This window comes from Lolium perenne, chromosome 6 (assembly GCF_019359855.2).
Source record: "Lolium perenne isolate Kyuss_39 chromosome 6, Kyuss_2.0, whole genome shotgun sequence".
NCBI classification, from domain to species: Eukaryota; Viridiplantae; Streptophyta; class Magnoliopsida; order Poales; family Poaceae; genus Lolium; species Lolium perenne.
In genome coordinates this window covers 238,241,429-238,265,449 of record NC_067249.2, presented here as the reverse complement: position 1 = coordinate 238,265,449, position 24,021 = coordinate 238,241,429, and the positions used below count along the sequence as shown (strand labels likewise).

The window sequence follows — 24,021 nt, the reverse complement described above, 5'->3', positions numbered from 1 at the left end:
AGGATTATCTAATCTTCTGTTAGCAGGCGGCATGGAGGCAGGAGCAGGAGGAGGTACAAAGGACCCCACCGGCTCCGGCAGAGAAGCAAGAGACTGAGAACTGTCTGCTACAATAGTAGATCTATTCTGTGGCTGAGCTCGAGAATCGGTTGCTAAAGCATCTGCAGCTACGGCATTAGATGATGGCAAGGATGAGGCAATGGGACTTACATCTGCGGATCGGGTAGACACCTGGTTGGATGTGGCACCAGGAACCATTTCAGCACGATGAGCCCACCGATCTCGAGTTAGCAGCTCTTCTTCCTTGCGGATCCTCTCAGCAAGGGTGCGTTCACGCGCCGCCTTCTCTAAGATTCGGATAGCTTCACGCTGGCGATCTTCATCAAGGCGACGACGCTCCTCGGTTCTTCTGCGCTCTTCGAAACGGAGGCGCTCCTGATCTGCCAGGCTCCTCTCGTCATCTCTTCGACGGATCTCTTCATCACGACGCCAATCTTCTTCACGGCGGCGCTCGTCTTCCCAATGGCGTTGTTCATCCCGGCGATCTGCATCAGATCCAGCCCTCGGCCTGAATCCGAAGCAATTGCTGCGAGGGGAGTTCCTCCTGGGAGGAGATCTACGAGATCCCCCGAGCCTTCTATCCATCCGAGGCTGCGCAACGACCTGGCGAAGGATCTAGAGTCTCCGGCGACCGTCCCTGACCAACGGCGCGGATGGGGTGGGTGGGTGGGATCAGATCTGGGGGACGGAGGAGACGAAACGAAGACGATTGCGCCCGTGGTGAATGATCTAGGGTTAACCCTGACCCTCTCTTCTGGAAAGGTTAACCGAGCCTCCGCAGGAACAGTGATGGGCTGAAGCCCATTGGAAACCACCATGGATAAATCCGAGCAAGCTCTGGATCCATGTCGTGGATTAACGACCGCACACTCGCGAAATCGGAGCGAAGAAAAGCGTTGGGCTCGACCCAAAAAAATTCGGTCCAACCCGCTTCCAATCGCTGGCCCGAAGACGATTTGAATCTCATTAATCTCCCGCGTAGCACCAACGCTAATCCCTGAAACATCACAAACAGATTCAGTAATCAATCTGCGATTCAGATCAAGAAATCGGGTGATTGACGGATCCAAAACAATCAATCCTGGGGAGCGAAAGATGTATCCATCACGCGCAAAACGAAAGATTGCTGCGCGCTCAAAAAGCGGCCGCGAATCCCCCGATAGATCATCAGATGCTGGAGCGGGAGGAAGGTGCTGAGGTGGTGTCGACGGAGATCGGAGCAGCGTGGTGGCGATGTGCGAGGGCGGCGCGGCGGCAGCTAGGGAGGACGGCGGAGCTAGGTTGCTTGGAGGGGACGACTGTCATCTTCCCGTTACAATGGTGGTAGGTATGCGAGGCGAGGAGTTGAAAGCACTAGCTAAACCCAAGGTTACAAGTACACGGCGGAACCTAGAGATGATAGCACAATGGAAGTGGTTACCTTGTAATTTATATAGATCATTCACCTTGTAATTTTCTTACATCGTACGATACTTACGACCGGATAAGGCCGATTCCATGTCTGGTGAATCGGCTGGCGTGCTGACGGGTCGAGTCGTCTTATGTACAGTAGTTGCAAGCAAACAAGACAGTTCGTTGTCGATCAGTAGACAGTAGTGCTATGTCCCACTCCCACCGTGAGAAAGAAGCGAACCAATGACCTCGCATTTCCTAGGCAAAGTGCCAAACACGCAGGACTTTGAGAGGCACGCACAACGCGACGCACACAGCAAGCATTGGCTACCTCTTCTCACCAGTCACCAGGCGCCCATGGAGAACGGCGGGGAGGCGGCGAAGTGGCGCTTCGGGGCGGTCAACCCGGCGCTCCAGGCGGCCGGCAGGCATAACCTCCGCTCCCTCGTGCACGACCTGTATGACCGCCTTGACAAGAGCGACCCGCGGCCCGTCGTGCCGCTTGGCCACGGCGACCCCTCGGCGTTCGCCTGCTTCCGCACGGCGGCGGCCGCCGAGGAGTCCGTCGTTGCCGCTGCCATGTCAGGCAAGCACAACAGCTACGCCCGTGCCGCCGGCGTGGAGGAAGCGCGCAGGTACTGTATTCTTCTCTGCTTCGCTAAGTCAGTTTTGCTCTCATGGCTCCGCCAACGCACTCTGCATGCTATGCTGCAGCGCCGTTGCCGCGCACCTGTCCCGCGAGCTCCCCTACGAGGTCACGGCGGGTGACGTCGTGATCACCGCCGGATGCAACCACGCCATCGAGGTCATGATGGCCGTGCTAGCCGCGCCCGGCGCCAACGTGCTGCTTCCACGGCCGGGCTACCCGATGTACCAGTCGCGCGCCAGCCTGTGCGGCCTCGAGTTCCGGAACTTCGACCTCCTGCCGGCCAAGGGGTGGGAGGTCGACCTCGACGGCGTGGAGGCCATCGCCGATGAGAACACCGTCGCCATGGTCATTGTTAATCCCAACAACCCATGTGGGTGCGTCTACTCGTACGACCACTTGGCCGAGGTATCTAGCTTCCTATGCACATGTCCTGATGTCAGTGCATTATACTGCTGCAGTACTTCGTCGTCTTACTACTAAAATTCAGAGAGAGAGAGTGAGAGAGATGCTCCGAATATATGATCTTTTCGAACAAAAATTCTACATATGATGGATCAATGATAAACAGATTGCAGAGACCGCAAGGAAGCTTGGAATCTTTAGTCATCAGTGATGAGGTGTATGACCACTGCACCTTTGGGAGCAAGCCGTTTGTGCCGATGGGTGTGTTTGGGGAGATAGCTCCCGTGGTGACCATGGGAGGCATCTCCAAGAGGTGGATGGTGCCTGGTTGGCGACTTGGCTGGATTGCAGCAACCGATCCCAGAGGAATCCTCAGGGAGAAGAAGGTACCTACCTACGTATTCCAGATGACAAGTACCACCTCAACCTCACAGAGAACCTTATATCTTCTTCCAACAGATTATCGAGTCCGTAATAGGCTACCGTGCCATCTCCGCAGACCCTGCAACATTTATTCAGGTCAGTAGCTAGCTAGACAAAATTCACATGGAGTATATCATCAGCAAGTAATTAACACTATGGATGAAATCATCAAAATGATTAAACAGGGAGCTCTACCCCAAATCATCGCCAACACGGACAAAGCCTTCTTCGAGAACGCCATGAACGTGCTGAGTGAGGCGGCGGAGATATGCTACCAGAAGCTCAAGGAGATCGAGTGCGTCACCTGTCCTCACAAACCGGAGGGGTCCATGTTTGTCATGGTGAAGCTGGACCTGTCCTGCTTGGACGGCATCCACGACGACGTCGACTTCTGCACCAAGGTTGCCCGCGAGGAATCCGTGGTAATTTGCCCAGGTACGCACGTAATCTATCGATCATGGATTTAACATGTGAACTGCTACCTTCCTTGTAGTATTGCCAGAGGTTTACACATACATGGCTCTGGATGTCCGCGTCACCCATGTGCATCAATCCAACCAGCCTAAACCATATCATAAACGGAAAACTATCTTCCAATTTTCGCTTGGCCTTCGCTAAGTACTCGCTAGCTGCTCCAAAGTACAACACAAATCTAAAAAGCTTCAACGTATTGAGACGCAAGCTTTTTTTGCACTTTTCTCCAAAAACATCACCATCTAAAAAAAAAGGACTTAAACTTCAGGATCCTACGTTTTAGCAATTGGGGTCAAAATTTTAGTTTCTTTTCTCATTAGTTACAAGCCTAAATATCCCTTTATCATTTTCTTTATTTCTGTAATTTTGTGGCTAGTTAAAATTATTTGCAGCTCAATTTTTTTCCAGGTTGCTCAAATAGTTCACTTGATGCCATTTGAAGTACCAAAAATTAGCTTATTTTTCGGTTTTAATATTTTTTATGACTATATTGTGAACACATTACCTGGGAGATCTGAAGCTCCTCCCGTTTTCTATAAGATATTCTTGCTACAACTCACGGGGGTATTTTGATGGTTCAGTTTAAGAGTAGTATTTTTCAGTTGAAAATTAACACATAATCGTGCACTACAGGGAGCGGGCTAGGAATGAAGGATTGGATCCGTATTACATTTGCAGTTGATCCACCCCTTCTTGAGGATGGCCTGGAGAGGATTAAGTCCTTCTGCAAAAGACATAGCAAACCAAGGAGGTGAACTGATATATTCATATCGATCGGGCCCTAAAAAATAAAGTTTGATTGTGCATGTGCAACTTGCATTGCATATGAGAGAAATCAAACTTAGATGAATGTAATAGTTTTTTAAGGGAATGAATGTAATAGTTAATGAACTTGTGTATTTTAAGGTACCCTTTGGAACAAGAAATTGGGTTATCCTACATTCTTTGAAATCATGTAGTAAAATGTAAAGAGCAAGGAAAAGCCAAAGCCAGAGAGCAAGGAAAAGCCAGAACAAGCTTCCAAAAGACCTTAAGCCTTCATTCTCGCCTAATTGGATTACACGAATGAATTCCGGTGATCACATGAATATGTGAGCAACCATGCTAAAATGTTGAAATGCAAAGAACAAGGAAAATCCAGAGCCTCGGAATTCCAAGTACAATCCGGTTGCCCGACCGAGGAAATTTTTAGCATCAAATATGAACTGCCATGGTCACCTCTCTCTTAACATAAACTCAAAAATAATTGGAACATTATACAAGTATCTGGTTTAGGGTTAGTAATTCGGAATAGGAGTAATGTCTGGTCCTACTCTCTTGAGTTGCACAAACGACACTCAGATTTGTGAGTAGTCCGTTGTGAAAATTGCCTTCTTTAGGTTGACATGTCAGTGCCCTATGGGCTCCATCTGGGTTGCGGCTTTCCGTCTAGTCTGGCGTCGGGGGCACATCCTGGGATGGTGGGGAAGGTGAGCTCGAGGCTAGGGTAGGTCGCGACGGGGGCCTGCTTGTTGCATCCTAGCGGTGGGCTTTACAGCCCATCTGGGCCTGACCGGACCCTCTTGGGACTAGTGTACCTCTAGGGCTTTACGGATCCACTGGGTCCGACTGGACCCAATAGGGACTGGTGTGTCCTGCTACCGTATTCGGTCAACTACCCCCGGGGCTGGAGGTTGTTCTCTCCCCCGCGGTTGTGGTACTATTGACCCTGATTCAAGCTTGATTTTGCTTTCGTAGCGCATGCCTTGTGACGGTAGCTTCGGTGAGACCACGATGGCGAATTTGTGAGCATGGTGGCGCATGCTGGTGGGTGTCGAGAGTGGTGGTGTCGAGGCTTCGGCCTTGCGGGGCTCCTGTGCATCGGATCGTCCGAGGGTCAGTAGTCCCCGATTGGGACTGATGTATCCTTCTACCGTGTCCGGTCGACTACCCCCCCCCCCCCCGCCGTGGAGGTTGTTCTCTCCCCCGCGGCCATGGTACTACTGACCCTGATTCAAGCTTGATTTCCCTTTCGTCGTGCATGCCTCGTGACGGTAGCTTTGGTGAGACCACGATGGCGAATTTGTGACCATGGTGGTGCATGCTGTTGGGCGTCAAGTTGGGTGGTGTCGAGGCGTTGGCCTTGCGGGGCTCATGTGACTTGGATCGTCCAAGGGTTGGGATAATCCAAGGGTGAGTAGTCCCCAATTGGGACTGGTGTGTTGTGGTGACCCTGCATGCCACTGCATGGTGTAGTATGCCAGTCGTTGACATAACATGTGCGAAGTACCAATCCACAAATATTGCATCCCTCGGATTAGTACAACAGAAGCATACCTGGTCTTTATTTCAGTCACTTAAGATTACAAGCCATATATATACATCACATTGGAGCTCCTTCTGGGTCCACAGAGGATAACTCCGAGGTTCTAGGTGAACCCTACTTAACTTATACAATATATGCCTCAGAAGGCTTAACACCATTCTACTCGAGCAGCTAAATACTATAGAGTTCGTGCTCCTCGACTACTACTGCTACTATTGTTGCTCAAGCGTGGTCTTCTTCTGGAACCTCCCCAATTCTGTACACGATTAGGTAATCTACCCCTCTACTCTTCCAGAGAGGTCTGGTTCTTCATAGCAGATCCCATCTGCTCCTTCTTGTCCTTCAGTGGCCTCCTCCGGGTGATTCAGACAATCTAAGCATGAGGTTATAAGAGGTATGAGTATGAGCGTACTCAACAAGTTCATTATAGGAAAGATGTGTTTAATGCACTAGCTACGACATTAGACCAGAAAGTCAAATGCCAATGCAGGTTTTCATAAGCATTTCTTCAAAAGGTTGCTTTTATTCCGAAGAGCTATGTCCGTCAGCCTTCACCGGGTGTCTAGAACTTCATGGAGTTCCTTTCCGGCCACGTTCGCAGTTCCAAAACCCAGAATAGAGAGTGACAGGTCACGATTCATTACACTCTGCAGAGGTGTGTTGCTTTACCCATAAGAGTTCTTAACCTTGGTGCCAACCGGGCAGCTTTCCCGTTCACACTTCCGTGGTGTGAGGCCCGATATAAGGTCCTAGTCAATTATTGCATTCCTCCGCGACCCCGCACAGCCACCCTTTGTTGCAGTTCCGACCTTGGGTCCTCGCCGGTCAGCGTATCCATTGGATACCATCCGACCTCGACTACTATCAGGTATCAAGACCTCGATACCTTCGCCGGTCGCTGCAACCCATCATAGGCCGCATTACTATGGGGAATTACAATGGGATCCCCACCCACCGGTTGTTATCGCAAGACACAACTTCTATGGTCAGCGCATCCGTTGATGTACGAGAGGAAGAAACACAACTGACTACTTCGTCCCACTCCAGATCTTATGGTTAACACGGGTATTATGACACAAGAATCAGTGGACGACATTTGTTGTTAATCCTAGATGGATACAAACCCTTTGCAATGGAACCTCCACCATGCTCATACCATGGTTTCATCGCCCACCACATAGTCATATTCATAGTTATGAAAGTAGCATTTTGCTTTTTATGCAAGAGTGATAAGCATAGTACTTTGCAAGTAATTTGATAATGTACTCAAATCGACATGAGCATGCGATGAACTTGCATATGACTGCAAGGTAGTGTAGTTGGATTGTTTGGACTGACCCTGGTCCTGTTTCTGAAAGATAAGATCATTATCCAATAAGGGCAATATTTAAAGATTCAAATATGCATGCTTTCAGTTTTTAGGGTTGTCTTCCCCTTCTCGATGTTTAGTTATTTAAATGTCGGAGGTGACGAATAAGAATAATTAATAGTACTCCTTAAGAGTGAACATAATATCTTGGAATATTTCCAAGAATTGGTTAAGTCCAAAGTATTTTATGGACTTATTTAATTGTTAAAAATATGAAGTTTATTTTAATTTTTTTATTAATGCATTATTCTTGGAGTAAATAATGATGAATATTCACTTGCTCCAAATATGCTAACCAATATTTGTTTATGATAGAGGATAAAATTTTAAGTGGTTTTCATATTTTACTCTATTTTTTTTGAGTTATTTACAATTTATGGATTTATGTCAAAGTTTATGTTTTAATCAAAATGTGAAATGACATTTTGCCCCTTGGCCCACCTGTCAGGTGCACCCAGTGGGTTAGGTCGGACCAGCTCGGCCTGGTCCGGCCCGTTCGGCCTCACTCGTCCCCTTCCTCTCTCGCACGCCTAACCCTAACCCCTCTCGCTCTCACGACACCGAAATAGCCAGCGCCGTCGTCGATTTACTCCGGCCATCTCCGGCGGTCTTCGGTGACGCGGTTGGTCGCATCCGCTCGGCCTCTCGACGGTGCACCTGGTGGTCTGCGTCGATCTGGAAGTCATGGCCTCCTCCGGTCGCCCCCAACCCTACCGCGCCTAAGGTTTGCGCGGTGCTCGCGGCGATTGGTGATACACCGGTGTTCAGGGACGCCGTGGAGTTGTCGTGTACTTCGCTGGTGCTACGCTGGAGCTCCAGTGCCCGGCGAATCCCTGGCTTGGCGGCGGCTTGGCGTTGTCGTGGCCAGGCTATGCCGCCGTGCCGCCACGGTGACGCCCGTGGTGCTTCTGCTCGAGGTAGGTGCCTCCTGCTCTGCTCCTCTCTCTCCCCTTCTTCTAGCTAGCTCTAGTCATTAGCCCTGCCCTCCTCGTTGATGTGCTGGCCAGACCATGCTGCTCCTGTGCTTGTGCTCCTGCCATCCATGCCATGCTTGATGTTGCTGCTGCACTTGATCTTGTGCTTGGCCTACTACTGCACTACTGGTTGTTGCCTTGCTATTCCTGCCATGTTCTATGCTGCTGCTGTGCTTATGTGTGTGCTCTTACTGCTACTGTAATACTCATGGCCTTGCTATTCTAGTGTTACTGCTGTGATACTCATGCGCATGATCATGTTGTGATGCTCATGGCCTTACCATGCTGCTCCAGCTGCTGATGTGCCTCTGTCTATTCATGTGTATTCATATTTTTCATCTCTGGCTTGATTGCCTTGAGCAATCCTTGCCTGTGCAAGTGCTAGTGATGTGTGATGTGTGCTGCTGTGACATCCTTGTGTTACTTAGTTCAGTGGTACATCATTTCCTTGATGTGCTTCTCGATACAATTATAAAGTTGTATATGAGATTACTGTGTATTTAGTTATTTCTTGACTGTATTAATTCAATAAATGGTAGTAGTTACTAATGCTATGGTTGGTTCTAGCAAGCTCTGGCAAGGTCTGATGATCATATGATCATCAGTTGCTTGATGATTGATCACTGTACCCTTATATGTACTTGCTGATGGTGCTTCCTGTGCTTGTGTAGCACCTCACCATGTACCGGTAGTTGCTAATGCTTGCTAAAGCATATGCTTATGCTTGCAGTGATCTACTGGATCATTAGCAAGTGTTTTATGTTGCTGGTTACTTGTTTACTTCATTTATCTGAATATCTTATCATGAATTACTAGATAAATGAGATGAACTGCTTGCAGTGATGAATCTTATGATTTATGTGATTGAGCTAGAGGGATGCCAACTGCTGTTGGGGACCCAAGCTCCATTTTGAACCCATTTGGGTGATGATAAGTGTGTATGGCTTGGTAGTTTTGTGGTTGAGGTGGCCTTAGCAGTAATTAACTGCTGTTTTGGTAGCTCCCACCTCTGTTGGCTTGTTGTGAATGGATAATGCTTGCTGGGTGATCATATTTGATTGCCTGCAGCTTTTGATGTTGAAAATACTTGCAGATACATATATTTCTGCTTTTATATGATGGTTTTAAAAGGGCTAGTGTAGTCTAGGTAGCTTTGGCAATTCATCTGGGATAGTTTCCTTCCTAGTTCTATTTCGAAGATGCTACTGTTTAATTGGTTGGCATAACCATGGTGACTTAGGTTGATCAAATCCCTGGTCTTTGCCATTTTTACCAGGCTCACTTGGTCTATGACCAAATGATGATCAAACATATTTAATCCACCCTTTGTGTGCTTGTGTGTAGCATGACTGTGCAAATGGTGAACAAAACCATCTGGTTTGTTCATGTTTCAATGGTATACCTCACTCTTGCTCCTAGCTTTGTGTTGATGTAGTGGTTAGCTTCAGTGTGGTTGCTGGTGCTTGCCCTGCTCCTCCTTGATGGCTTGTGTTGGTGCTACTCCACCATTGCTTTGCTTCAACAGTGACTGATTCTTGGTGGAATTAGTACTGGACTAGATGTTCTTGCTGTTCTTGGTTTTATGGTTGTTCTTCATGGTCTTGTAGATGAATGACTAGGGTTTGGGTTGTGAAAAGGTTTTATATTACATTCTCCTTGCTTCTCTGGTCGACAGCAAGGTGATGTGTTGTGGTGACTAACCAGTAGGGTTGTGTGTTGTGCAACATGCACACTGCCTTGTGAGCTACTTGTGTGTTCCATGTTGGAACTTGTGGATGATTGGATCAGCTCGGCTGGTCTGGTCTTACCCTTCCTATTTTACTTCTTTTGACATTCCAAGTGGCATTGCCAATTGGCAAACCATGTAGGTTTCCTTTGTTTTGGTTTATGCACGGTTCAAGAGGGTTCAAGATGATGAAGAAGATCAAGACATTCACCTCTACTTGATGATCAAGAAGACCAAGGCAGTAGCTTAGGTGTAGTTTAGTTTAGTTCATCATTTCATTTTTTTTCTTTTTCATTTATCATTTTTGAAATGAGTTATGTAATAACTATTCAGTTTGGATATTGTAAAGACAATGTATTTATTGTGTGATGATCAATAAAGCTCAAGTTTTGTCTAATGAGCCTTTTGTGATATGTTTATATTCTTTTCTTATTTATATTATTCAATTATAATATTATTATTTTAATTATTCATTGTTTCAATTATGAATTGTCTTAGTGTTGTTTGAGTTTGAATTTGACTTCAAACTCATTTCAAATTCAACCATACAACTCAAAGTGTGAGATGCAAATGTTCCCCCTCTTCTCAAAACCCTAATTCAAAAGAGATCATGTCCAAGTTTGTCGCACTCTCGAAACCCTAACCCTAGCTGGTGTCGAGAGAGAAACTTGTTCCCTCTTAGGTTTTATGCAATTAAGCGCGAAATTTCCCCTAGTTTTGCAATGCATGCACAACATTTTCTAATTCTACCCTGCAAACATCTCAAATCCTGGGATATTACATGTGTCCTTCTACCGTCAAGCGTCGACTACCCCCCTCTCCCTCCGGGGGGGGGGGGGGGAGATTGTTCTCTCCCCCGCAGTCGTGGTATTACTCACCCTGATTCAAGCTTGATTTCGCTTTCTTCGCGCATGCCTCGTGACGGTAGCTTCGATGAGACCACGATGGCGACATCGTGACCATGGTGGCGCATGCTGTTGGGCATCAAGTTGGGTGGTGTCGAGGCATCAGCCTTGAGGGGCTCCTGTGGCTCGAATCGTCCAAGGGTTGGGACGGGGTTTTTTCGGGAGAAATCTTGTCGGTGCGACCGACACCGGCGCGGTTTCTCCTTTGGGTGGCATCATTCCTTCCTGGAGGGCGGCGTGGCTACCCTATGTCCACTCCCTCCGTGTGCCGAGGGAAACCCTAGGACCAAATGGTCTAGGCAGTAGTGTCTCGCTTTCCTTCTTGAATTTGTTCCTTGGTATAGACGCGTCAACGCTAGGAGTCTGGTGGTATGCCTCCAAAGGGCGCATCGGTTGTGGGTCACCGTCGCTTAGTTGATCCGCCCAAGACCCCATTTTGTTTCTATTCGGCATGTGTTTGCTGTTGCCCAACACTTTCTTTTTTCTTCCAAACTATCGTTGGTTGTATGATGTCGTTGCTATATTAATATAGCGGGACAAAGAACCTGTTCTCAGAGTAGTAAGAAAAATGGATTGCACGACATTAAGGCCGGCCATTGCTTCAGCTGATTCAGGAGTAGAAACCTGCATCAAAATACAGTTTCACCCAGCCATATTAAAGTTTCTTCCATAGCATAGCTTTGCTGTATCTTCTCCGATCAAGACATATCAGATCACATGTCTGCAACTTGGCTCGCCGGCCAGGTAATGGCGATGGGGCTCGTCACGGTGTGTTTGCCGTCGCTCCACACGATCGACCCGAAGGTATGCTTCTCGGTGACATTCCCTCGCTGCGCGAAGGTGATGGCGTACTCCTGCTTCTCCTGCGTTGCACTGAACGCTAGCTTCCGCGGCTTTACCGTCACGAGCACGCCGGCCGGGCTGGTGATCTTGGCCGTATACGTCGCCCTGACGTTGCTGCCAACGTTGCGCACGGTCCGGCGCTGCGTGACCGCGCGTCTGTCCGAGCCGAGCACCGCCGAGAAGGCCGGGTAGTTGAGGTCCCCCACCGAGGCGCCCGTGCGCGCCGAGCAGCTGGCCGACGAGCCGAACACGGCAAGCTGCTCGGCGGTGTAGCCGAGCGCGCAGAGGAAGGTGACGTAGTCCTCCGTGCCGGCGTCGTAGACCAGGCCCGGGTCGGCGGCGCGGTTGGGGTCCACGTGCCCGGCCCCGCGCGCGAACGGCGTGGACGCCTTGCCGGTGGACATGTCACCGATGACGCCGCCGGCGTTGTCCACGTTGTACGCGGTGGTCATCAGCGCCGACTTGATCGCGGCCGGGCTCCACTTGGGCTTGGCCTGCCGGAGCAGCGCGGCGATGCCGCTCACCTGCGGGCACGAGATGGAGGTGCCTGACATGATGTTGAAAGGAACCCGTCTCGTGTCGCCGTCGAGCAGCGAGGGCGAGGCGGCGCCTGTCCAGGCGGCGAGGATGTCCACGCCGGGCGCGGTGACGTCCGGCTTGAGGATCTCCGTGACGAGGCGGCTCGGGCCGCGGCTGGAGAAGGATGCCATTCTAGGCGATGGAGGCGATCCTCCGACGACGGTGCCGCGGAACACGATCGTCGCAACAGGGGATGCTTTTGCTTTCAGGTACTTCTTGATCTTCTCTGCGTCCGCGAATGTGACTGCGCTGACGGGGAGGATATGGGCGCTGCTTCTGGCCTGCCCGCCCTGCGCTTCTTCGCTACCGAGGATTGCTCCGGCGCCGCCGGCGAGTTTGACAGCATATCCTTTCTCCGTCCGTCCATTCACGCCGGGGTCGCACAAGACAATCTTCCCGGTGACCATGGCGGGATCGAGCTTCCCAGCTTCACAGGTGTTCGAACCCACGTCCCCACCGTACACCAACGGTATCTTGGTCCCGCCGAGCGGTTGGCCGGCGTACAGTGAGGTGCCAGTGAAGGTCTCGCCGTTGCCAAGAATGACGTCTGCTGGGAACTCTCGGTTGATGGTGGACGCGCCGACGGTCAAGAACCACGGCGCGACGTTGACGACGGTGGACTCGCCGGGGCCGGAGTTCCCCGCCGAGGCGGCGACGACGATGCCCTTGCGAACGGCGTTGAAGGCGCCCACGGCGGTGGTGTCCTTGTAGAACTTGCGTGCCTTGATCGTGCCGAGCGAGGCGGAGATGACGTCGACGCCGTCTGCGATGGCCTCGTCGAACGCGGCGAGGACGTCGGAGCTCGCGCAGCCGTGCCAGCACGCCTTGTAGACGGCGATGCGCGCGCCCGGGGCCACGCCGACGGCTCTCCCCTCGCCGTACCCGAACAGGGACGCGTCGGCCGCGGCGGAGCCGGCGGCCGTGGAGGCGAGGTGCGTGCCGTGGCCCTCGGTGTCCAGCGGCGACATGGAGTCCTTGGCACCGAGCACGCGGCTGCCCCGCAACGCGTCGCGCCCTGTGCGGAAGAACTTGGCGCCGACGATCTTGCCGTTGCAGACCGCGGAGCCGTTGAACTCCGGGGTGGACACGCAGCGGCCGCGGAACTTGCGGGGCTGTGGCGGCAGCGTCGGGTCCGCGGCGAAGGAGGCGCGGTCGACGGGGTACACACCGGTGTCGATAATGCCGATGACGACGTCGGAGGCGCCGTTGGAGGCCGGGAGCAGGCCGGACGAGGAGGAGAGGCCGAGGAAGGACGGCGAGAGGGTGGTGTGCAGCTCCTGCATGACGTCCGGCACGACGGCGAGCACGGCGCGCGAGGACGCGAGGCGCGCGGCCTGGCGGCGCGTGAGGCGCGCCGCGAAGCCGGTGGCGGCGTGGGCGTAGGAGTAGAGCACCCTGGGCGCCTGGTCGTCGGAGTTGGACAAGGACAGCTCCACGGGGAGGTGGTCGCGCAGGAACGAGCCGTACGCCCCGGTGGTCAGCGTGGGCGCGTGCTCCGGCGCGACGTGCACGATGTAGGAGGACACAGCCTCCGTCGTCTGGATCCCCACCTCCGTGGCCGTCGCTACATTTGCCGTGCCGGCAATGGCGACGGCGAGCAGGACGCACAGGGCCACGAGCGGCGGTCTGGTCAGCTCCATTGATCCTTGGCTGTGCAGGAGAATGTTTGCGGTGTGCTGTGACTGGTGAGGGTGTGGCAATAGGTACGCGCAGTTCCGGTGGCCACGGCCGGCAGAGCGCGGAGCAGTTGTCCGGATCTGAAATGTTTTGCACATGAGTTGCGCATAATTGTAGTGTAGTACGAGAAAGACATTCGCCATGGGACCAGTAGACTCGTGTTACGCCTGCTCCGTGCTCCCAGTCATCTTCAGGTTTATCTCAGATGGCTCGTTGCTGCAGAATGCCAGCACTTTGTTTGGCCCTTTTTGTCTTGAAAACAAAAATACACCGTATAATAATTGCATGATTGTCCATTTGTGATTTTGTGCAAACGTGTGAATCGTGTGAAGAATTATTTGGTTAGAGGTTAATTATTACAAGCTTGTCACCTGAAACTTTGATAACAAAGCCTACAAGATTCCAGTCTTAAAATGGTGCAATGTTAACAGTATGTTTGTGAACATTTTTTCTGGACAAATACATAAAGGAAGATTAAAAATAGTGCATGATATTCTTCCACCAGAGCACTAGCTATACATAGGTGTAAATATTTGTTTAGTTAGGTTAATTATCACACTTGTGCTGCTATCTGAAACTATCATCACTAATAAGCCTAAAAATGGATTCCAGCCTCAAAATGCTACAATGTTTACAATATGTTAGTGAACATTTTTATTTCTATGTTACACATTGAGTGAGGCGTGGATGATGATGATTAAGATGTTGATACACAAAAGTTTCTGAAATAAAAAAAGGTTTTAGGAGAAAGAATATCAAACAACATACATTTACCAGCCTTTTGGCGCCCTAATTGCATTTCTTCCAGTTAAGCTTGGGTTGTACCGTTGCAAGGAGCAGTAATCAGATTAAAATAGCTGAGTGCGAAATTACTCAGGGATGGCACTAGTTTCTCAAGGTTCAATTGTATGCGTCCAACATCAATAGAGTTCCCAGCTAAATTACTCGGGGATAGCTGTTTCACAACTTCTGAAATTCATCATCTCCCTGAGCTACTTGCTGCCGCCAAAGATAAAGTTGTGACCACCTTAAGGGTGTACTTATTTGTTCTGTGCTTTGACCCACTTGAGGCTGAACAGAAGAAGACCTTTGCACTCCTAGGGGATGGTCACGACTTCTGGAAGCATTGCAGATCCTGACTCGCAACTGTAAAACTTGGATACCCCTTTCCTGTCAAAGAGAAGATTAGAATTACTCATCAAGAGCTGTAATATTATGAATAATAATTTCTCTTCACTAAGATATCTAGCAATATATACAACTTCATGCACAAGAACAGCCTACATGCTGCTCAAAGGGAACATATACGAAAATTAAGTTGCCGGATCAATAAGATAGATAACTCACCAAATATTTTAAATGATGCAGATCGCCAAATTATTTGCATATACAGCAAGCTACCTAACAGGAACATATGTTTGATACTGTTCATGTGTTAACCATGTCTTATCTGCATCAATTTCTACCCCAAGTCGTGATGACATACCATATGCCTATGTCATATGGAATCAATGCACCAGTTTACGCGGCTATGAGTGATAAGAACCAAGTAGAATTAAGCTACTAATAAATACGCTACATCCGCAGTACTGTAGATTAAAGAGCAAAACGACTTAATCGTAGATTACATGCTAAAACTAATGTGTTTCCTTTTGCTCTCATTGTCTCCTAGATTTGAGGTAAAAATATGATAAACAACCTGATAAAATAAATAGACCATATTCAGGTTATGCAGAAACAAAGAAACGAAAAAATATATATACTCAGGTGACATATAAACAGATCCAAGATGCTCTAATGATGTCGAGTAACCTCAAATGTTTCTTTTACACTGTCAAACTGACTTTACCTGGAAAATGTACCAGATATTTATGCTCTGATTCTTGTAAGAGCGCATGTTCTTTAAGAAGTATAGACCAGTAGAAGGATTTTCGCAATGGGAAGAGATAAATAAATAAAACAAGAGCAGTTCGTTCAAAGCAGAAATTTGTCCAGTCATATTTAAGGGCCAAATAGGCAAAGATTTATAAGGCATGCACAGCATCTGATAATGATGTTAAGAATCATCCATATACCATAGATTACTTTGCTTTGAATACAAAAGTTTGGAATGACTGGCTGGTCTGCCATCGAATTTAAGTCATCAGGTTCACCAGTCAGAACTCTCAACCAAAATCAATTAGCACGAATTCTGCCTCGAGTAGTAACAGGGAATATCACAAAGCGAAGTCAGGGAATGCTTTGAATTTCAAGATTCAAGATAATATCTAATGTTTCTAATCCAATTCAGAGCTTGGTTGGGGTAAAATGTTACACTAGAAAATAGGAAATAACATTATCAATTTAGAAAAAAAAAATGGGAGTTGCTTATTCTAAAATTTATATATTTGCACTTCAAAAATATGGTTGATCTAGCAGCTTCCTTAAACTTGTCAAACTTTCCCTATATCACGGAACTGTGCTTTTGCTGATCAAGATGAAGACACAAAAACAGGCGACTTCAACAAAAATCGTAACCTTTTCAGCCAAGCCTGTAACTAAAAAATTATAGGAGGATTTTATTTTCATTATCTTTATTTTTTATTTCTTTTAGTAGTTACTTACAAGAAAGTACTCTGTACACAGTGAATTTAATTCTAGTATATTTATATGAAGTAGATGATGTTCACTATTTGCATGAAACACCGCCACAGAGCCATCGCAAAGAAAAAAGATCACCAAAGAGTATGGGAACAGAATACTATAGAATAACATCTGCAGCATAAACAAAAATGATACAACCTACTCGACATCGCTAGCTTAACACGAAAGGATGTCAACTACATTCCATCAACCAGCTACTGAAAGATAATTTGGTTTTGTTATACCCGCAGACCGCAGTGTTAAGGCATGCAATTACCTGAAGCATAGACAATTTCAAATGGATGGCAAAACATAATGTTGGTTTCGGGAAATTTCTTGAACTGCAACAAAGAGTCAAGCTGGATCATGAAGATGCCGCTAACTGTGCGCATGAACACCACATTATTGCACTCAGCAAATCCAACTATCCTTGGAGGCCCTCTCTTCTCATCTGGATTTAAGGAAAGTAGCTTGTCCAGTTCAATAGTTCTTGCTAGCACCCCTGCTGCAACGCCGTTACAATCGGTCTTGCAATTCCATAATTGGTCGGTGAAGTCCAACAAAAGGAGGAAACCAAGCCCACCACCCTCTGCCCGTGTAATTGTGAAGTCGTCGTGTACAGAGATATCAAGTACTGGCCCTTGTATCACAGCCAGGCTTTGCCTTTCCAAATCGAGCTCGAGAATTCCAACATCAAGCAGCCAGTAAAGGGAATTCCCAACCATCACGGCGGCCTCCGGAAAAAGTTCCTCGGATGTAATCGGTGTTGAGATGAGGTCCCCCCATAAGGCAGTCTCTGATGAGTAACCGCAAGCAAACGCCCGTCTACAGTTGTTGTGATCTCCGTCTGCCATTACCAGGACGACCTGGAAGTGGACGTCCCCGGCAGCGCGAAACACCGCCCCGTTGATCAATCTCTTATCCGCATGTGACGCAATCCACGGGGGAATGGCAACGCGGTGCTGGTCGCCGGTGACGGGGTCCCAGACCAGGACCTGCAGACGCTTGATAAGGAGGGTAAGCAAGAGACCATGGCGGCATCCGAGAGAAAGGAAGCGGTCGCCATCGTCGCGCTGCAGGGAGAAGCGTCCGGGAGGGACACGATTGGGGGCCTCCAAAGTTGGTAGGAAGGGCAGACGTTGATGCCTATCAAAGAAACCTAGGAGAGGAGGGTTGCGGCGGTGGTGGATGCGGAAGCGGCGGCAGAAGCCGGCGTCAGAGACGAGGCGGCGCCAGCGCTTGCAGACGGCGGAGGCACGGGAGAGGGACGACGGCTGCGGGGGAAGGCGGAGCAGTACCTCGCGGAGGAGGTCATCGTCGTCCAGCGGCCCGGTTGCCGGCGAGTGGGGGCGGCGGAGGCTGGCCGCCATGTCGCCCTAGTCCTCACAGTTCTGGGAAGAAGGGGATTGCGGTGGTGGGCCGAAGCGATACTGAATATGAGGAAATAACGAGACAGCCCAGCCCAGCCCAGCCAATGGTTAGACAAACATTAAGGCCCACGATCTGGGTTTCTTTTTGTATAGCTGAGATTCATCATGAGGAAGCAAATCAAACAGCTTACACTTTACCAATTTCATCATATATCTAACAAGTGTATTTACATGCTTACAGCATCCCCTGTTCCTTCCAGCATCAGCATTCATCAAACAAGAATCCCCATCCCAGGAAGAAAACTATGTAACTGATGAATCTCTCTGGCCAGACATGTTTGTTCCAAAATGTGGGGAATACTAGCAACAAAACAGAACAAAACCCATATTGCTAATGCTACTTGCACACAGATACAGCGCAGAGCAACATGATTGAATTAGTCGACAATAGCAGATTCCAGCATTTACAAGTCAACAAGTAGCAACCAATGCATGAAAAGGCCACTAATTACTCTGGGATGGCATTAGTTTCTCAGGTTCATTTCTATGTATTGAGCATCAGGGTATAAGGAGAGTTTCTTTCCCAGCTCTATCGACACAGGTAGGTCCATTCGACCTTGCAAAAAGCATCGCTAGCATACAGGTAGGTCCATTCGACCTCGCAAAGAGCATCGCTAGCACACAGGCATCGCCCACTGGATTCCGCAGTCTAAAATGGACACCAGTGGTTGGGAGGACTGAAGGAGCGCTGAGATCCAGGTTTCTTGCTAGTTCTTCCTGCGTTTGTCCCTGGGAGAGACCATGGCGGTCGAATCCGACACGTCCTGCAGCTCACGCATCGACTGCGATCTGTTGTGAGCTGGGAACAGCTTCGGTGGACGAGGCATGGGCGGAGAAGCAAAGACACCCGTGCCACTGCCGGACTTTCTGGATGGTCGACGGGACGGCAGCTTCTGAGCTTCATCATCACTGCCGCTATTGCTCCCTGAGCTGCTTGTGGCAGCCGGAGACACCGTCATCCTCCTGCAAGCCATGGGGCTGGGGCTGTCCACAACATCATCTTCAGGGTATACCTCTTTGTTCTGTGCTTTGCCCCACTTGAAACTGATGAATGGAAGAAGACCTTTCCGCTTCCTAGGGGATGGGGTTTCTGGCTTTGGAAGGCCCTTGACAGATGGAGGAGACAGTATCACAGCAGCTGGAGGCTTTGCAAAAGATCCGGCCTTGCCGTTGTAGAACTTGGATACCCCTTTCCTGCCATAGGGAAAAGATTGAAATTACTCAGCAAATTCGAAGATCTGTATATTTTCTCAAGATTTCATAGGAGAGCAATCTCCAGGCAGCTCACAGGGAACAAACAGACAAAATTAAGTTGCCAGATCAACCACATAGAAAAATCAGTGAATATTTTAATGCGCAGTTTGACAACTAGTATGAATATACAATAAGCAAGCAAACAAAAGCATGTGAAACAAGATCGTGGTATCTGTTTGATCCCTGTGTTGGCCAAGTGTTAGCTATACCTAATGTGTCCTTTCTCCACATAACTTAAGCTCCTCTTTGATCATATGGCACCAAAATGCACCATTTTATGCTGCTATGAGTGGCAAGAGCCAACAAGTAGCATTAAGCTACTAACAAGTGTGCTAAGATCATAGTACTGCACAAAATTCCCCAGAAAAATGCCAATACTGAATCACAACCACAGCTTAAGTGCTAAAAAACAACATGCCCTATTTTTTTTATCTGATTGATTGGCGGTAAAAAAATGATAAACAGTCTGATATCATAGATGATTGTATTCAGTTTATTGCATACAGAAACAAGGAAAAGAAATTCATAATCAGTTGCTTTAATTAAAACAACCAAGTATTCATGCTAAAGAGTATATGCAATTGGCAACATCAAACATCTGTGTCTACCCTGCCCATTGTAAGGATGGATCAGTAATGATGCGTGATTACCAACGGTCAATATTATTGACCTTTCAAACTATGTTAAACACGCTATTGGTAATATTATTGTGGCAAAGTTGAATGTATTTGCATTGTACATAATTGATTGTCTTACTGACTATCATAAGAAATACGACGACACAGAACAACCATAATTCTGGGAGAGCAATAGAGCAAGATCTGGCAATGTAGCAATGTAGCATGTCGCTTCAGGTGAAATAACTACAATAGCTTTACCATGATCTACTAATAATGGGCTTGAACCCAGCACAGGGCAAGGTACAATAACGAAAACGCTCGACACACTTGGCTTGGTAATACTATTCCACATTCCATGATACCGCCCTGATATATATGTTATAACGACACAAGAACGCACAAGGAACTGCGTGAACTGAAGAGCAATCTTTCTGTCCAGTGTGGACAAAGACAAATGTTCTTGTGACCACACTAAGGGCTTAATCAGATGAACCTAAGTGCCAGCATTCCTCAATGTGAGGATGAACTAAGACACTATAAGTCATAACTTCTTATAACTTATCAAACTATTCCATGCTCATAACTTATTCATTCAGAGTTATGAGCATCGAAGAGCATTTGCAACGGATTAGATAGAGCATATACCTGCAAGTAAGATCAATCTTCCAAGCTAGGTATCACCAAAATATACACACAGAAAAAAAAATCCAGCGCAATTAGCAGAAATACATACACACAAAATATCTTGTGTATGCACTGAAATCTTTCAACGTGTATTCACTGAAGCCATTCAGCCTCAATCTGCCCCAACTCCACAAGCCAATGGAGACTCATTACTCACAAATTAGTTCAGTAAAAGAACATGAATGCCTGTTGAAACTATATATATGATGCGGCGAACACTAGCTACAGCAACATAGGCTAATCTCCCCAACCGCGTTGGATGTAAGGGCGAAGCGCCAGCAAGAATCACCTAGAACTCTAAATCGCCTCAAATTAGCCGTCTATCCGTTCCAAACCGAAAAAGAAACCCCCCAAATTACTACTATTAGACTCGCCGACCCGAGGATCGGGAACTGAATGACCTCACCCAAATCGCTTCAAGACCACCCAAGAAGACAAGGAGAAGCAAGAAGCTAACGCGCATTCCCCCGGCTAAACCCGAGCAAGAACCAATCTTCGCCGCCGCGCCAGTCCTAATGAACGGCCCAAGAAACCCCCAACATTTCCCCCCAATGGAACACGCGCGAAGGGATCAAGAACCGCCGGTTCCAGCCACATTACCCCGAATCCCCCGGAGGAACCGCCAAGAAACCTCGGGACCAGCCAAGAACCAAGATCCGCGCTTGGCGGCGAGGTTGCGGGTGGGGGAAAGAGAGGTAGGGGCGCTGACCTGTAGGGCAGGGCCTCCTGGAGCGCGTCCATGGTGTCGAAGGGGGAGCCCTTGTAGGAGCTCTGCACCTCGCCGTCGCCGCCCTCCACCTCCTCGCCGTCCCACTCCCACTGCGCCGCCGCCGCCGGGCTGCTGCTGTTCCGCCCCGCCGACGACGAGCCGCCGCGCCCCGCCGAGGCCGGCGGCGAGGCCGCCGCGCAGGTAGCGCCGCAGCGGGCGACGCGGCCGAACCGGCCGCCGCCGCCGCTGCCTAGCCCGGGCCCGCTCTCCAGTGCGATCGACATGGCCCCGCTCTCCTCTGCTCACATGCAAAGGAAGCCGGCTCGCACGCGCACGCTGCACGCCGCACGCACACCCAGAGCGAGAAGTGAAGAAAGAGCAGGGTAGGGGACTGGTTTTTCTTTATGGACTGGAGGGGCTGGGTAGGTTTACTAATATATACGGTTCAATTTGATTTTTGTTTCAAAAAGAAATTTACATGGTCCTCGATTAACAGTTTCCCACTCTATTGTTTTTTATAAATGTATGTATTGACATTAATTTTGCACCATGTACCCCTTACAAGGCACACAAGTCAACTAGGTACATGTTTTAAATCTAAAACATCATTTGTTCCATTTCGTTTTAGAATTCATTTTTATTAAGTTCAGATCTAAAGTTCCACTCATTCAAATATAAAAATAAATTTCATGCATTTCGTACATATGAAATTCGTTTCTTACATGGCATTCATTTATTTGACCTTGTCCCGATTTCATTCTTCAACTAGAATTAGAAAGCAAAAAAAGATGGGTATGAGCCTCTCATCGTTTAAAGACCGTCAATAAATTGAACTACCTATACATAAAAAAGTTCACTACTTCGCGAACAAAGAAGTGCAATCTGCTTGTATGGGAAGTCATCAAGGTCGACATCAGGAAGAGAAATGATGGCCTCGTCGTTTTGCACTCACTGCTCATCACGGGAGAGGCGAATATGCATACCGTCCTCCTTGCAGGAGATCTACCTGCCATCGTCCTGACACTGGATCTAGAAAGGCAAATAAGAGTGATCAATGAAGAGGAAGAAGGAGAAGAAGTAGGAATTTAGAGAATAAGGGGAGAACATACCCGCCGGTTGGGAATGTCGGCGAAGGAGTTTGGTGCGGCTTCCGGTAGGGGAAGGAATGGGTACTAACCCGCCATAGACATCATGGTTGTCTTCAACTCGTGGACCCATGAAGATGAATATATTAGTACTAATCGTGATGAAATATATTGTAGGGTGTAGTATAGCGAGTCTGATGGATGTTATATGTACGATGAGTATGTGGCGAGGGGGAAATACCGAACGTCGGAAAATGAAAAGGGGTGCTATTTGGTTGGTGTTAGTTGTTGGAAAGTAAAAGAAATATCGTCTCCCTGCATCGAGATAAACTTGCAAATATTACTGTTTAGTTGCGTACTCTTATTACGAAATGAAGTTGCATTAATTATTACTCATCTGAGAGGTGATACATGTCCAAAAACTTTACCAGAGAATATAAAACTTACATGAGCTATAGAAATCAATTCATGCAAAAAAAAGATACCGCGGAAACAAACACGCACGCAGGACAATTCACAAAGGTGTGCCCGAAATGTGCAAGCCATCTCTTGAGTGACGTGTAAGTAGAACACAAGATGATAGAGCTGAATCTAAAGGGGGAAATGGTACTTTCCAAAAGAGGTTGATCGATGCAGTTAGTCTGTTGAGAGGACAACTGGCCAGGCCAGGGACCCTCTCTTTTTCTAAGACTGCTCATAGTGGGGGTAACATAGGTGGTAATATCACACATCTCAAAGCATTTTGATGACATGACATACCAATAAATGAAGAAAAAGAGTGAGGTGGTAACTAGCTATGTTACCATAACATCACACATTTCAAAGCAATATGAGTCTACAACATAATTAATGACACATTGCATGACACCATATCTAAGTTATTACCCACTATGGAGGTAGTAACTTAGACTAGTAGCATGACATATGTTACTAGTCTAAGTTACTCTCCACTATGAGCAGCCTAATGCAGCTAGGATCTGTTTGTTGCTTCACATTTATTGAGCAACCCCATTTTGCAGGAAGGAAGACAGCAATGCAAGGATGGAATTTTGTATATACACACACACGCATACGCTAGGTAACATTTAGCTTTGCGCTAGCTATATATGTGGTGGTGCTGCATGCATCGTCCAAATGGCCACACAAGATACAAAATAGGATAGCGCCGGTTTCCGAAAGCATGCCGTACGTGTTAAGATACTCGGAGACAAGAGCTTGTGTGATGCGTTGAAGGAGATATGTTTTTTTTTTCGTCTATGGGAGGTACGTGTGCATGTTTGTGATCGGTTTTCTGTTTTAAAATTTGTGCCATATGTTAAGTTTCAGTTTGGTTTGACGGATCGAACGGCGCAGGAAAGAATTCCCAGGTTGAAGGACCTCCTGATAGAGTTTTCTCTAAAAGAGTTATCTGTTGTATAGGACATAACTACTACGTCTATTTTGAAATTCTCTCTCCGTATCATGAAAGTTGTCTTAGATTTGTTAAAATTTAAATGCATCTAAAAACTATCTACTACATAAATACATCTAAAAATGAATAAATCTCAGGGAGATCTTCTTAGGCCATCTCAAACGTAGGGACGCACTTCGTCCGCACGTGTCCACACAGTGATACATGCATTTTACACTTATATTATTAGTTTTGAATAATATTTACTATGATCAACCATTATTTATGCCTTTTTAGTTGATTTATGATTTTTTTTACAAAGTTTATTTCATTGGTATTTAATTTCTCGAAGGCAGAAAACCTCCTTTTTCGTATTTTACTGTTGCAGAGACCTTCTGGACGCCTAAAAATCAAAGTACGAGAGGGGAGCCATGGTGCACCCCCTCTTT

At 47.9% G+C, this 24,021-nt stretch overlaps 3 protein-coding genes and 1 pseudogene across 3 annotated transcripts; 1 reads left to right on the top strand and 3 right to left on the bottom strand.

Moving 5' to 3' along the window:
* The first annotated feature begins 1,702 nt into the window (after window positions 1–1,702).
* Window positions 1,703–4,388, top strand: LOC127305737 (nicotianamine aminotransferase 1-like; annotated as a pseudogene).
* A 6,851-nt stretch (window positions 4,389–11,239) lies between these two features.
* Window positions 11,240–13,936, bottom strand: LOC127305738 (subtilisin-like protease SBT1.4). The gene has a single exon (XM_051336267.1). The coding sequence runs from the start codon at window positions 13,919–13,921 to the stop codon at window positions 11,393–11,395; it is 2,529 nt and encodes an 842-aa protein (XP_051192227.1). The 5' UTR covers window positions 13,922–13,936; the 3' UTR covers window positions 11,240–11,392.
* Window positions 13,937–14,497: 561 nt separating this feature from the next.
* On the bottom strand, window positions 14,498–17,838 carry LOC127305739 (uncharacterized). Its single transcript, XM_051336268.2, has 2 exons — window positions 16,678–17,838; window positions 14,498–14,948 (listed from the first exon to the last, which is right to left on the bottom strand). Exons 1-2 carry the CDS (start codon window positions 17,768–17,770, stop codon window positions 14,887–14,889), a joined length of 1,155 nt encoding a protein of 384 aa, XP_051192228.1. The 5' UTR covers window positions 17,771–17,838; the 3' UTR covers window positions 14,498–14,886.
* Window positions 17,839–18,182: 344 nt separating this feature from the next.
* LOC127305740 (uncharacterized) lies at window positions 18,183–21,493 on the bottom strand. Its single transcript, XM_051336269.1, has 2 exons — window positions 21,098–21,493; window positions 18,183–19,024 (listed from the first exon to the last, which is right to left on the bottom strand). The coding sequence occupies exons 1-2, from the start codon at window positions 21,379–21,381 to the stop codon at window positions 18,538–18,540; spliced, it is 771 nt and encodes a 256-aa protein (XP_051192229.1). The 5' UTR covers window positions 21,382–21,493; the 3' UTR covers window positions 18,183–18,537.
* Window positions 21,494–24,021: the final 2,528 nt, after the last annotated feature.

Coding starts and splice junctions, on each gene's coding strand:
- LOC127305738 (XM_051336267.1), bottom strand. CDS start 13,921: ATGGCGAATGTCTTTCTCGTACTACACTACAATTATGCGCAACTCATG.
- LOC127305739 (XM_051336268.2), bottom strand. CDS start 17,770: ATGGCGGCCAGCCTCCGCCGCCCCCACTCGCCGGCAACCGGGCCGCTG. Junction 14,949..16,677: donor TGAAATTGTCTATGCTTCAG/GTAATTGCATGC, acceptor TCTCTTTGACAG/GAAAGGGGTATCCAAGTTTT.
- LOC127305740 (XM_051336269.1), bottom strand. CDS start 21,381: ATGTCGATCGCACTGGAGAGCGGGCCCGGGCTAGGCAGCGGCGGCGGC. Junction 19,025..21,097: donor CAGGAGGCCCTGCCCTACAG/GTCAGCGCCCCT, acceptor TCCCTATGGCAG/GAAAGGGGTATCCAAGTTCT.